Source organism: Pteronotus mesoamericanus, unplaced genomic scaffold, assembly GCF_021234165.1.
Source record: "Pteronotus mesoamericanus isolate MK-2021 breed Mesoamerican mustached bat unplaced genomic scaffold, CSHL_Meso_final contig_33, whole genome shotgun sequence".
In the NCBI taxonomy this organism is placed as follows: Eukaryota; Metazoa; Chordata; class Mammalia; order Chiroptera; family Mormoopidae; genus Pteronotus; species Pteronotus mesoamericanus.
The window spans coordinates 3,876,923-3,889,781 of record NW_026555135.1 but is presented as its reverse complement, the minus strand read 5'-3'; the positions used below and the strand labels follow the sequence as shown (position 1 = coordinate 3,889,781).

Genomic DNA, 12,859 nt, shown 5'->3' with positions numbered 1-12,859 from the left:
GGGAGTTTGTTAATTATTTGAGCAGTCGAGACAAGTCTTGACCAGCAAACACCTATATGGAGTTGACCAGCATACTTCTATATAGATTTGATCAGCAAATACCTATATAGTACTATAATAAAAACAACCATCAGCCATCGTATAAACTGAAAAGAAGCAGACCAAAATGGTAAAAAGACCAGAAACTTAAGAGTCCAAAGAACCTGAGCTTATCCTGCCTCTGCCACTGACAAATGACCTCTGGACAAGTTTCAAATCTCTGGGTTCCAACTTTCATCTATAAAATAGGGATAATACTTACCTTGCAAATCATTGCAAGGATTCAAGGAGATAATGATGTGAAGCATCTAACACAGTGCTAGGCACATAGCAGGTGGTCAATATTTGACAGTCAACAAATGGTACTTAGTAGCTTATAATTACTAAGCAAATGTTAAAAGAATATAGTAAAGGTTTATATATCAAATCAATCTGGAGATATATTTTAGTGTACTCTATTTTTGTTTCATTAAAAAATTTTGAATACCTTTTCCCAAAATTCTGATTCCCCTGAGAATCAAAAAAACTCACATAGCTACTACCATAGCCAAACCAATCAGAGTAGTGATGGCAATTAGGTTTCACATTTGCTAATTCTGAACTACGGTAATAGTGGCAGCTTTCTGGACTACAGTGTTTATAAGGATTTTGCAGTACAAATAAGGATTCACCAAGGCTTGGCAAAAAAAGTATGACACCGGTTAATTGGCAGTGTCTGTCACGGGCAAGGGAGGGGGAAGCATTCACACTTGTGTAAAATATTTGCAATTTCAGAACCAGAGTATGCTTGCAGGCTTCTAACATTAAGACAACAAAATTTCAAAAAAATAAATCTCAGGTCTTTAAGAGCATGTTTTAGGTTATAGAAACAAAAATAAAACATTTGGAGATTTCAGTCTGCAAACTGATTTTTGATCTGAAAAGGGGTTATCCAAAATTAGAGATCTATCGTAATGAAAATTTACCTGCACTTTAAAGTTACTTATTACAACAGGGAAAAATAAAGGGATTTTGAAACAAAGTGAACCAAACAGTGTGTATTCAGGCCATAATTCAAATTACTGACCTTCTAGCACTCACAAAAACTCCTTAAGAGTGCTGGGACTTGCACCCTAAGGATAAAATGAAAAATATCAATCAAGCACATGAAAGCACAAAGCTATATTCTGTTGCTTTGTTTATATAAGTGCTATACCAATGTTATACTTAAAATGATGGCACCACATTAACACAGGTGGAAATCTGTCCACCTTGAAAATATATGACCTATTTGAATTTGAATCAAGTCCACAAAACCATAAATAACTATATTTAATGTAAAAGTCAATTTACCTAAAATAATTCCTAAGTTAACTTACATAGGATTAGTGGGAAATCCAAGGTGAATGAAATAATGTCAACAATTTTAGAATGATTTCAAAACATCCAACTACCCAACAAAAGGAAAACAGAAAACAAAACTACCGAAGAGTACCTATTAGTGCTACCCATACTCAGCATGTCCAAAATAAATAATAAAACTAATGGTACTGAGTATAATAGTTTTGCATCTGGAACATGGTAGATAATAAATATTTGTGGAATGAATAAGTCTTGCTTTTAACAAAATTTGTTTTAAATGTTTATTTTTTAAACACAGTAGAACAAATCTAAGGTTCCGAGCCTGAAATCTCATGCTATGGTTCATATATGACTTTGGAGATAAACATGCCAACTTATAATCACAAGCATGACAACCTCAACTATCCATTCTCATTTGACAAGTCAGAAGGACAAAACAAAAATAAAGATATGGTAAAGCCAATAAATTTTTAAAAAATCACCAACTTCATTTATATGTGAACCCCCATCTATTCCAAGTATTTTTATATAGATTTACCAGAGAAAATTCAGAAGTTAATAATATTAGGTGGCATTTACTAAGAACTTGGCATATGCACTATGTAAAGCACCTTCCATGAATCATCTCTTTAATTATCCTAATAACCCTAGGCAGTAAGTACTGTCAATAACTTTGTTTTACAAGCAAACAGGCTCAAGAAAGGTGGTAGAGCCAGTATTGGAACCAAACCTATCCATCCATTCATTCATCCATTCATTCTAACAAATATTAACACCTACTACATGCCAGACGCTATTCTAACCACTAAGGAATGATGAATAAGACAAAGTCTCTACTCATGGCAACTTATGCTCTAATAGGAAATAAACAAATATGTAATATAATGTCACGTAGTTATAAGCATAACAAATAAAAGTAAAACAGTAAGGGAATTAAAGGACATGGATAGGAGGTGAGTGCTCTTTTGGCTATAACTTTGCTACACTATTTCTCAAATACCAAATTTTAAAAAGTAGACATGGGGGAGGAGATAAGAATTACTAATAAAATAAGATCCAGCAAAGACAATAAAAAAAAAAATCACAATACATTGACTTAAAAACTCATTGAATATAGCATGCGATGCCACCTAATATAGAGCTAGCCCAGAAAGAAATAACTATATTATAATAATATATAAAAAGTGATATTCAAAAGATTACCTTGGAGTCATCAAATACAAATGCAAAAATTATGTTCAGTGTAACATTTAAGAAATCATTAGAAATTGTCAATTTCTATATAGTAAGAGTTAAGCTTCAGTTAACTGATGAATTCAGTTATTTGGAACAGCTCACTCACAAGGGTACAGATAAAAAAAGCACTACTTTCCATAAAATAACTGCAACAGAAGGGAGCTAACATTTTTTGAGTACATGTTACGTTGCACTTTAAAATACCCAATCTCATTTAATCCTCACAATAACCTTGAGAGACAGGCATTATTCTCAACTCACAGATGGATAAAAAAATTTAGAAAGACTAATTTATCTTAGGTCAGACCGGAAGAGCTGGGGTTCCAACCCTGGCTGCCTCAACTATAAAAATTCTTGCTTGATTTTAAAACTACACTTAACGGCTCATTCTAAGACTGAAAATAGAATTATATTCCACAGATCAACTCCTTATCACTCCCAGTTTATTAAGAAAATGATCATTTTCTATATATTATCTAATGACACCTTTCTAGGAAACTCAAGGAGGTTCTTTAAATGAAAAATTATCATGGATGTGAAGATCAAAGGTGGGGAAGACCACACACTGAATACAAAAATTTACCTTTACTCTTTCCCCAAAATCCCTCTAAAAGTATGAAAGGATTTTTATTTTTAAAGGGAAGAAGCATAAGCCTGTAAGGTCAAAATGGGAAGAAGACAACCGCTATAAAGTTTTTGGAAACTGGAAAACAAACAGAAAAGCAGTAAACAAGCAAGCATTACCAAGAAAAGTAAAAACTTAAAACAGCAAACAGGAGAACAAAACACAAGACAACTTGCATCAGAGAACCTCAGAAAGACTTGGAAACTAAAGGCACCAAATACTTCTGAAGTTGGGATACAAGTGGAATTAAAGGGAAAAAAAATAGTTGAAAGTCTGTTTAAATAGCATTTAAATGCCCAGTTATCCACCTTCATTCCAAAGAAAGGCTAAATCCAAGGGAATCTGATGACACCAGGCTGGATGGGAGCGAGTGCTATGCTGAAAACAGAGGTCAAGTCTATGCACTGAATGGTGGGATTATCCAGTCCTTTCTCTCCATTTACTCTCAAAAGAAGGGCAGAAAGACTTGCTCCAGGTAGAAGACTGAAAGATTCTCCTCTAAGGAAAGTGACCAGTCCATGAAAAAGCCTTAATGAGAGTGACAGTTTGGTGGACATAAAGGGATAGTGGGTGTTTCTAAACAAAACCTCCCAGCTAGATCAACCTGCAATGAAAGTCACCAGCCAACATATCCCACCCTATACTCAGAGCTTTCTATCAGGTTTTTAATGGCCACTTTCATATATAAACAGAGAGCCAGCATTTAAGGAAACTCTGACGTGAGAGAGATCAAAACAAATAGATAAAAGAAACTTACCCGTAAAAAAGAAAACATGAAAGAAGAAAACACCAAAAAAATTATCCTGAATTGTCATCAGATAAGAAAATATGGTGATTATATGAGAGGGCAGGATGCTACTTTTTTAAAAAAAAGGAACTTTCAGAGAACAAAAGAGTTACTAGAAATTTAGAGTACGCTAGCAAAATTTTTAAAATTCCATAAAGTAGTAAAGGAGAAAGAAAAATAATACTTATAAAGCATTAATTATGTAGTAGGCTCTTTTCTAACAATTTTACACTTACTTATTTATACCACCAAACTCTATAAAATAGATATATTGTTTTTCCTGTTTTACAAAAGAGAAAACTTACATCTAGGATTTAGTTTTCCCACAGTCATATAGATAGTAAGTGGCAAATGCTGGAATATGAATTCAGGAAGTCTAATTCCAAAATCCAGACTTTTAACCAATATATTATGGTAGAGAGAAAAAGCAAACAAATGAAAAATGTAAGTGAGAAAAGATAAGAAAAATTAAAGGATCAATCCAGGCAGTTCAACATCCTGAATAATTGGTGATCCAAAAAGAGAGAACAGAGAGAAATTGAAGAAGTAAATGAAAGAAGCCAATGTGTACTTAGCCTAGTGGAGAAAATAAGGACTCACACTAAGAAAAATTACCTTGAAATTTCAGAACTCTGAAAGTTACTGAGTTTTCAAAATGAAAAAGAGAATCTGAAATTAGAATGGCACTCGGCTTCTCAAAAGCAATACCAGAAGCCAAGAGCCAATGGAGCAGTATCTTCAAAATTCTTAGTGAAAATGACTGCAATTCTTGAATGTGTCCCCATCAAGAAAGTAGGAGGGTAGAATAAAGAAATTTCCAGTCTACTATTCAAGGTCTCAAAAGTGTACCCTCCATCCATGTATATACCAAGAAGCTACTACAGGATATGGTCTAGTAAATGAGTAAATAAATCAAGAAGAGGAAGACCAGAATGTGGCAAAGGGATCTCAAAAGTGCAGGTGTGCTTGCCAACAAGCCTCAGGTGCCATCAGCACCCAGGTTAGTGTGGGATGTCAGAGGGTTCTCATAACATGAAATTGACAGAATACCAATGATTCAAACATACTGACATAAGAGTTTAGGGATAAATTGATGACAGCAAACAAAGAATAAAAAAAGAAGACAACAATTACTCACTTAATCATATGCTTTCTTCCATGAAACACCTGACAACTTTGTTACTCAGGCAAAGTAAAAACTGAGTTTCCGAAGGTGAAGTCATCTTCTTATTTCAGGTTAAAAATTTTTTTGTATTTTAAATTTTTTCCAAATAGCATCACAATAATAAAATAGAATGAAAGTCTTACAAGTAGGTGATCTGCTAGCTGTGACATATTAGGCAAGTCATTTGACATCTCTGAGTACCATCTAGAAAAAAATGAAATAATACCTATCCCAAAGCTTTATGTGCAGAATTAAAATAAGAGATGTGAATGTTTCCAGCATAATGCCAAGCACATAGTAAACTCTCAGTGCATGTTTGTTAAATCATATTGACTGAAAGAGACGGAAATAACGATTGGCAGGCAGAGATTCCCCCACCACATACCTTCTGTGTTGTTGTGTTTGTTGTCTGTGTTGATGGTTTGGTGAAGGTTATTTTCACAGGAGACATGTGGGGTGGTAAGGAGTTGGCAATGCTCTGCATGATATTGCTCATCTTAGGACTGCCACTCACAGGCACAGTGATGGTCTTTGAGACGGGAACAACAGCCTTTGGAACTTCCTTTAGAACAACGGGGGATGAGCTAGAAGAGTTTGTTCGCCTTCGTTTTCTAGGCTTTTCATCTTCATCTGAACAGCTAACACCTGAAAGGCAATGACACTATTGCTGTATTTATACCAATCTAACATTGTATTTTATACTGTATTTTTAAATCTTTGTGGTATCTAATCATCCTTGACCTGTCCCTTTGCCTTATGTCCAATCAGACAGTAAGTCCGATCAATCCTCCCTCAGAGAAGTTGTCTCTGAATGTCTTCCTTCCTTTATTCAACATTGTGGCCATGTCAAGGCCTTCTTATCCCCTCTGCCTGTATTTTAGTAACAACCTCCGAAAAGGAGGTTGCTTTTAATCTCTACTTCTTTTCCACCCTCCAATCTACTATCAGTTATAAATCTTACATCCAATTCATGGGAATGCCCTGCTTCAAATTCTTTAACAGTTTTTATCTCCCTACAAGGTGAGGCACAAAATCATTATTATATCATTCAAAGTCCATGTCTTTACAAGAACATAATACCCTGTTCCACTCAAACCTGTGTATCTCTACAATGCTAGCACATTGAACTGCTCACCACTCCCCAAGGCCTGACCACATTCTAACCATCTGGAGTCTGCATACTATTGACCTTTGGGGAATACCACCTCACATCAATGACCACTTCACCATTCTGCAATCATCATCATGCAAACCATCCTTCAGTGAATCCACCTCTCCTCTGAGCTTATATGCTATATCACTTGCCTCATGGCAATATAACTGTCAACCTGCAGGTTTCCCATAATTAAGGGGCTCCCAGAGCGCAATGACCAAGTCTTACTGGTTGGCTTTCCTGGTATAGGGCCTTGCACATACAAAGTTGGGTGAATGACTGATTACATCCCAAACTAATGCTGCCTATGTGACTTCTAAGAATAAAGCAATAAACCTTCTGTTACTTCAAACTACATATTATATAAAATGGTTTCTTCATGTTTGGGGTTCACTCTCAAGGTTTTACAAAATGATTAAAAAGTAGATCTCTAAAGTTATTTTAAAAGACACCTTGGCTAAATCCACAGAAAATAGATATAAACTTAATTGTCCCAAATTTTTAGATTTTTCTTTATGTTCCAAAGTCTCAACTGGTTTTATAGACTTTCTAAAAAATCAAATGAGAAACATAAAATCTTGCAACATACACAGAAACTCTCTACAGAGCAGACATTTAAAAAGTATATAGCATGACTCATGAAACTGGTAATAAAATACAACTCTTTACATGTTCAATTTTTAGACTCTCATTTAAACAAGATTGACAATGACCAAAAATCATTCCTGTCTAAAACAGCAAACTCCACCTCTAAAAGTTACACACACACACACACACACACACACACACACACGCACACCAAGTTTATAACTATATTGAAAAAAATGAGAATCAAATAATGATCTCCAGTTGACGTCAAAAGCAGAAAAACAGACACAGACATTAAAAACAAAAAATTGAACTGGACATCAAACTGCTTTACGAGGTAGAATCAAGGGGTTTAAAAACTGCAAATAAACTTAAAAAAATTAGTCAATTAGAAATGCATATGATGGATTCTCCAGAATGTGTCACTGAATCTAATAGACATTACATAAATAATTTTTAAAAATAATGCAAAGATTACAATTAAAGGAGTAAACAGTGAATAAATCAAATAAGTTTATTCCTTCATTTCTACTCACATTTCTATTCCATAACAATCAAAACAAGCAAATACTTGAAGGATAGCACTGTTCGAGGCAGATTCCCCACAAAGAACAAAAAAGAAGTAATTTTTTCAACCCCCAGAACTGATTAAAAAGCAATATATACCTAGTCGCATGTAAAGAAAAGAATTCTTTAGAACCTTCAAAAACTAACCACTGCTAATAGCCAGTGGATCAATAATTTAATCCAGGAAGGCAGGTCTAATCAGAGCCTATGCTGTAGCATTTAACCAAGAAGGCCCTAATAACACTGAGAATATCACTTACTTTTGACATAAACAGTACTTCCACTTGGCAAGACAACTACATTGGAGGCAGGACTGGCAGGTCTTGGAGACTTAACCGTTGCTATGCTGCCACTTGGAACAGGGGTAGAGGTTGGGGTTGACGTGGTACTTGTGTAGGAATAGCAAACCACTACTGAAGGAACGATAAAAAATTTTGCTGTTAACTTTCACCAAAACTGTCCACTCATACAGAAAAATTAGTTTTTACTGCAGGCCAATTTTAACATTTTCATTTGATCAGAAGTTAGAGGCCAGTGCTAGGTATTAAGTCTGTAAGTTAAAAGGCATTAATAACCTGTCCTAAAAATTATCACTTATCTGGGTTTCCCCCAAGTATTTAACGGCTATCTACATATGACACTGCTAATAGAGAGGAACTCGGTTACAAAGAAATCAAGTCTAAAACTAAACCAAGAAAAATGAAAATCTCTTCATTCATGGTAGGAGTTAAACAGTACTTGTATTCCCTTTTAATATTAATAGCAGGACCAAAGATGGAGTGATGGAAAATTTTTTTCCTAACCATAGCAATTTCCAACTTGGCTACTGGGGGCAGACCAAGGCAAGGTTCCTGTATTATAAACCAACTCGCTGGTCACTTGCCATCCGAGCAGTGCAACAAAAATTCAGCTAAAGTAATGACAACATCATATTTCAGTATCTTGAATAACAACAAGCAAAAATAGCTCATAGGTACCATTTACTGAGTACCATGCACTGTGCTAAATCCTTATCATATATTATTACTAATTGTCACAACACCAGACCCGCTTTTTAAGAGTGAGGAACCCAGGTTTCACAGAAGCTAAAAAATTTGCTGGAGGTCACACAGCTAGGAAATGGCAAAACTAGGATTCAAACATAGATTTGACTACTGGAAATCCTATATTCTTTCCACTCTACCAGAGAGTTGGTGGGTAGAAAAGGTTAAGCAGGAAGAAAAGACACCTCTCCCACAACAAATAAAGCAGAGACTCAATGGAGGTCAAGTTTACACACTACACTAGTAACATCTCTCTCTCTCTCTCTCTCTCTCTCTCTCTCTCTCTCTCTCTCTCTGAATATAACTTTCTTCAGCTAAAAAGAGAGGCTGGCATGCATGCAAAACATGTTTTACTCTTCTCCACAGCCCACTGCTAGGCCAGAAAAGACAATTCCCCCAAATCAGCTGACAACTACATTATTTTCAGGGTTATTTTCATGCAACACCAAAGTAAGCTACTAAAGTCAATCCAAATGTGCGCTCTCAAATTTAATGCTACTCTCGGTGACCTCAGGAGAATTCAAAGATTTTTAAAGTATGTGTCAATCACTAGATTAAATAACAGTAAGAAAGCTTTCTCCATCTTCCAGGTAATCCCTAATGGATTTGGCACATTGACTAGAAGAGAGAAGCAGTACATACCACTGATTCCAGAAGACAAAAACAGAGCTTTATATTCTAAAGTATAAGTTCAGCATTTTTCCCCAGCAGCTAAATGACTTCTGTCATCTTATTTATTTTCCGTGTTACCCATTAAGACCTTTTACTTACTTCTAACAAAATACACTGGTACCAAAAATTCATTCCAAGAAGGCATTTTGCAATTTTGTGATTAATATAATTCACACATTGAACAAAAGAGAGATTTAATTCTGGCTAGAAACTTAGCAGTTTCTAGTTTCAGAATAAGAATTGCTCACAGTTTTGCAACCTTTAAACACTGGGATAAAAACAGATGAAAAAAATAAGATAACTTTTCTCAGAAAATGATCTAGGAAAAGCCATCTCTATACACAAATATTTTTCTACTCACCTTCCTTGCTTCCTGTTTCTGCAGGCACGGGAAGAGATGCATTGTGCTGGATAGCTGCATTGGCAACAGCGTTAGCTGTTACAGTGAAGGCAGTTTGGGGAACCAGCCGGGGCATCAGTGGTACCAAACGACGACCTTCAATGGACCATTCTGAAGAGCTATTAGGTCCAGACATACTGAACAAAAAAGAAAACGCTGCTACACGGGTTCTCAATCACCAAAAGGAGAATCAAATGTTTTCTCAAACAAATAAAACTTTTTAAAATTTATAAAGTACCCTAGGTGAATAGGAAAGGGCTTGTTTTAAGCAAGCAAGATCAAAATTATGAATAATCAGAATTCAAGGAATTTCACATATATTTTATTCTATAATCTAAATCTTACAATGAACATAATTGAAACTATAAAAAATTTTCCTATGCCTTCTAAATAAATATCGACATTATTTTCATTAGTTTAAATTCAGTGGTGCTACTACACACCAGCATTTCTACTAACTTTTAAAATTTTGTAATTAAACTAGAAAGGCAAAAAGTACTCATAATTTTTAAAATCAGATTTTCCTTGCTAAGTAAGGATGGAACTCAGTGAACCTTTACAAAATTATCTAACTGCCTGCATGGCCAGAGGTTCTAAGGCTTTCAAAGATGGGCAACTGAGGCAGTAAATGAGTGAGACTCGGCGGAGGGGGATAGAAGAGGGCTGTACATATCACTGCATGTTTACCTGACATGTGGTATATTATTATCCTCACTTAAAACAGACTAGATCTGAGGACAGTGGAAGAAACCTGCCACTACTTTAATTTAATTTATTTATACCAGTCTTCACTCTAAGTATATGAAGCTGTTGAACTCTACCTTAAGCAGACACTAGTCTCAGTTTCTGTAAACTTTCTGAGCAAATTTTATTCCAATAAAATTTGGATCAGGAATCCAGACAGAGGCTGAAACATGGAAAGGCAGTTGCATCACCTCTCTTTAGTTGGCTCCGTAAAAGGTAGCTATGTCGCTTCTCCTGACTAATGATTTGGGTTGAGGCTGAAAAGTCACTCAAAATCAACCAACTTCTTCACTAAATCAGAAGTATTTCTGTACCTTTTTCAAAACCAAGATTTTACAACCCAATATAGAGTTTAAGACTCTCTGTGTCCACTGATTCTTCATATTGAGAGTACATAAAAGCCCTTATTAAGGATAGTGGAATAATAATAATAATGGTGGTAATGATAGCTAACACCAATTAAGCACTTAATATGTCAGGCATTGTTCTAAACATTTTACATGTATCATTAACTCATGTAATTCTCTCAAAAATCCCTATGAAATTGGTAATCTTCATTTTATAGATGGGGAAACTAAAAGTTTAACTTGCCTAAGGTCACACAGCTACTGAATGTCTCCTTGAACAAGCATATATCATGCTACTGAAATTATTCACCACATTATAAGTAGAGAGTATAAAAATGTTTCAATGTGTTTTATGTCTAACTTTTGTCTTTGATTTATACTAATTGGGCATTTCTATCTAATTATGACCAACTTTCACTGAATGGAACAAATAAATTACTATACAACTTGAGAAGGCTTTACCTTTACTTCAGAAAGGAATTTCTAGGAGTTAATGAATTCAACTAGATTGCTGGGAGAAACCTGCAAATTCCCTCATGATTTAACACAGATCTAACTAAGACAAGACAAAAAGGAGTTTCTAAGACCCCAATAACTCTTACATAGTTGTTACATTATCTCCAAGCTGATGCTAGTTCTGAAACAGAGAGTGGTATAAAGAAGAGACACAGAAAACAGCCATAGCTAATTGTCAAAGGAAAAAATTCTAACAGCTATTTAGCATTTTCTTGGCTAACTCTTATTTTGCTATCATTTATTAGAATATCACTAATAAATTTGCTTGGGGAGAGTTTACCACACAAATAAAGTGGTATCTACACTTACCTGGTGCATTGTTTAAATGGTGGCAGAAACTATGGAAGACTAATAATTTGAAATACGAATATATGCCATTGAAAAGACAAAATTTGCAGCGCAAAAGACACAACTGCAATTTTTAATCTACAAATCTTTGAAATATCAACTTATGCAAACATGCTCAAATTTTAAGTGATGAAAAATTAAGCATCAGGTTAAATTTAGATCAAAAATTCCTATCTGCTTAGTAATAAGGGTATAAATATGCATTAGTTGCACTAATCATCTAAACTAAATTTTTAACATCTTAGTCCAGGGCTTCCCTTAATGTAACCTAAGTTACAATAAGATGGCAAAGAAGGGTGGAACCCTGGCTCCAGCCTCTTTTCTGAGAAATCTAACATGATGCTAACAAAACTACGTTGGCCTTCACATCCTTTGGTGTGCAGGGCTATCAGCCAGAAACCCTCATCTTCACATAGAAACTCACACAGTATCCTACAATGTTGGGCTCATGAAGGAGTTAAAAGAATAATGATTCCTAATTGCCACTTTCTTTGAAATCCAGAGACAATGCTGGCAAGAGTGGCCTAATTAAAAACTCTGAAGCCCCTTGACATTCCAGGCTTTAATACTTTTAATATTCTGACATGTTTCAAAACTGAATTAAACTTAATCAATGATCTGGTGCAAGACAATAAAAAAGTGTTATGCTTCAAGCCACAGGCAAGGTTTCTTTTTTGGTTTTTTTGGGATTCCAAACATCCCACTCCTTTTGTTTCTACCTTCTTTGTGCTCAATCTTCTCAGCTTTCTCTTCACCTTTCAACCACATTCCTTGGGCCTAAGCTGCTGTTTTGAGTGGGGGAGGGAAGGGAGTGGAGAAAGGGAATGCAGTCAGTTCAGATGCATTCCTCCTTGGCTGAAGTTGCTTTTTTCAGGCTCAGAGTATGACCCCCTCCTACAGATGCTCTTTGAAACTAGATTCTGTTGCTACCTCTGAGGGAAAGGCAGAGGAGATGGAGAGAATGAGGGATCTATGACTTCCTCACAATTCCCACTCACTGACTTCTGGGCTCAATAAGTAAATGTGACATCTAGTCAAATTAAAATCACAATATAAAATATTAAAACAGGAATACTGAAAGACCTAAGAAGCTTTAAATTAGACACTGAGGTAAACTCTTTTCAAAAAATTAAATTCATGTATTAAAGAAATCAGAAAGGAGAGGGGGGAAAAAAGAAACACAGGCAGATAAAAGCCAACTCTCAATTATCCATGCTAATAGATAGAGGAGGGAAAGGGAGAGGTCAAACAGATTAAAGAAACTCACATATTATCTAAAAATACTTTG

The 12,859-nt window shown here is 35.3% G+C and overlaps 1 protein-coding gene across 4 annotated transcripts in view; it reads right to left on the bottom strand.

Annotated features, from left to right (window-relative positions):
* Positions 1–12,859, bottom strand: part of EMSY (EMSY transcriptional repressor, BRCA2 interacting) — an 80,662-nt gene that overhangs the window by 57,352 nt on the left and 10,451 nt on the right. For all 4 annotated transcript variants that reach the window (XM_054576297.1, XM_054576298.1, XM_054576299.1 and 1 more), the window contains exons 6-8: positions 9,578–9,753; positions 7,762–7,914; positions 5,579–5,838 (exon numbers count right to left, since the gene is read on the bottom strand). In XM_054576297.1, the coding sequence (XP_054432272.1) occupies positions 5,579–5,838; positions 7,762–7,914; positions 9,578–9,753 (589 nt within the window). The remainder of the gene's footprint in view (positions 1–5,578; positions 5,839–7,761; positions 7,915–9,577; positions 9,754–12,859) is intronic.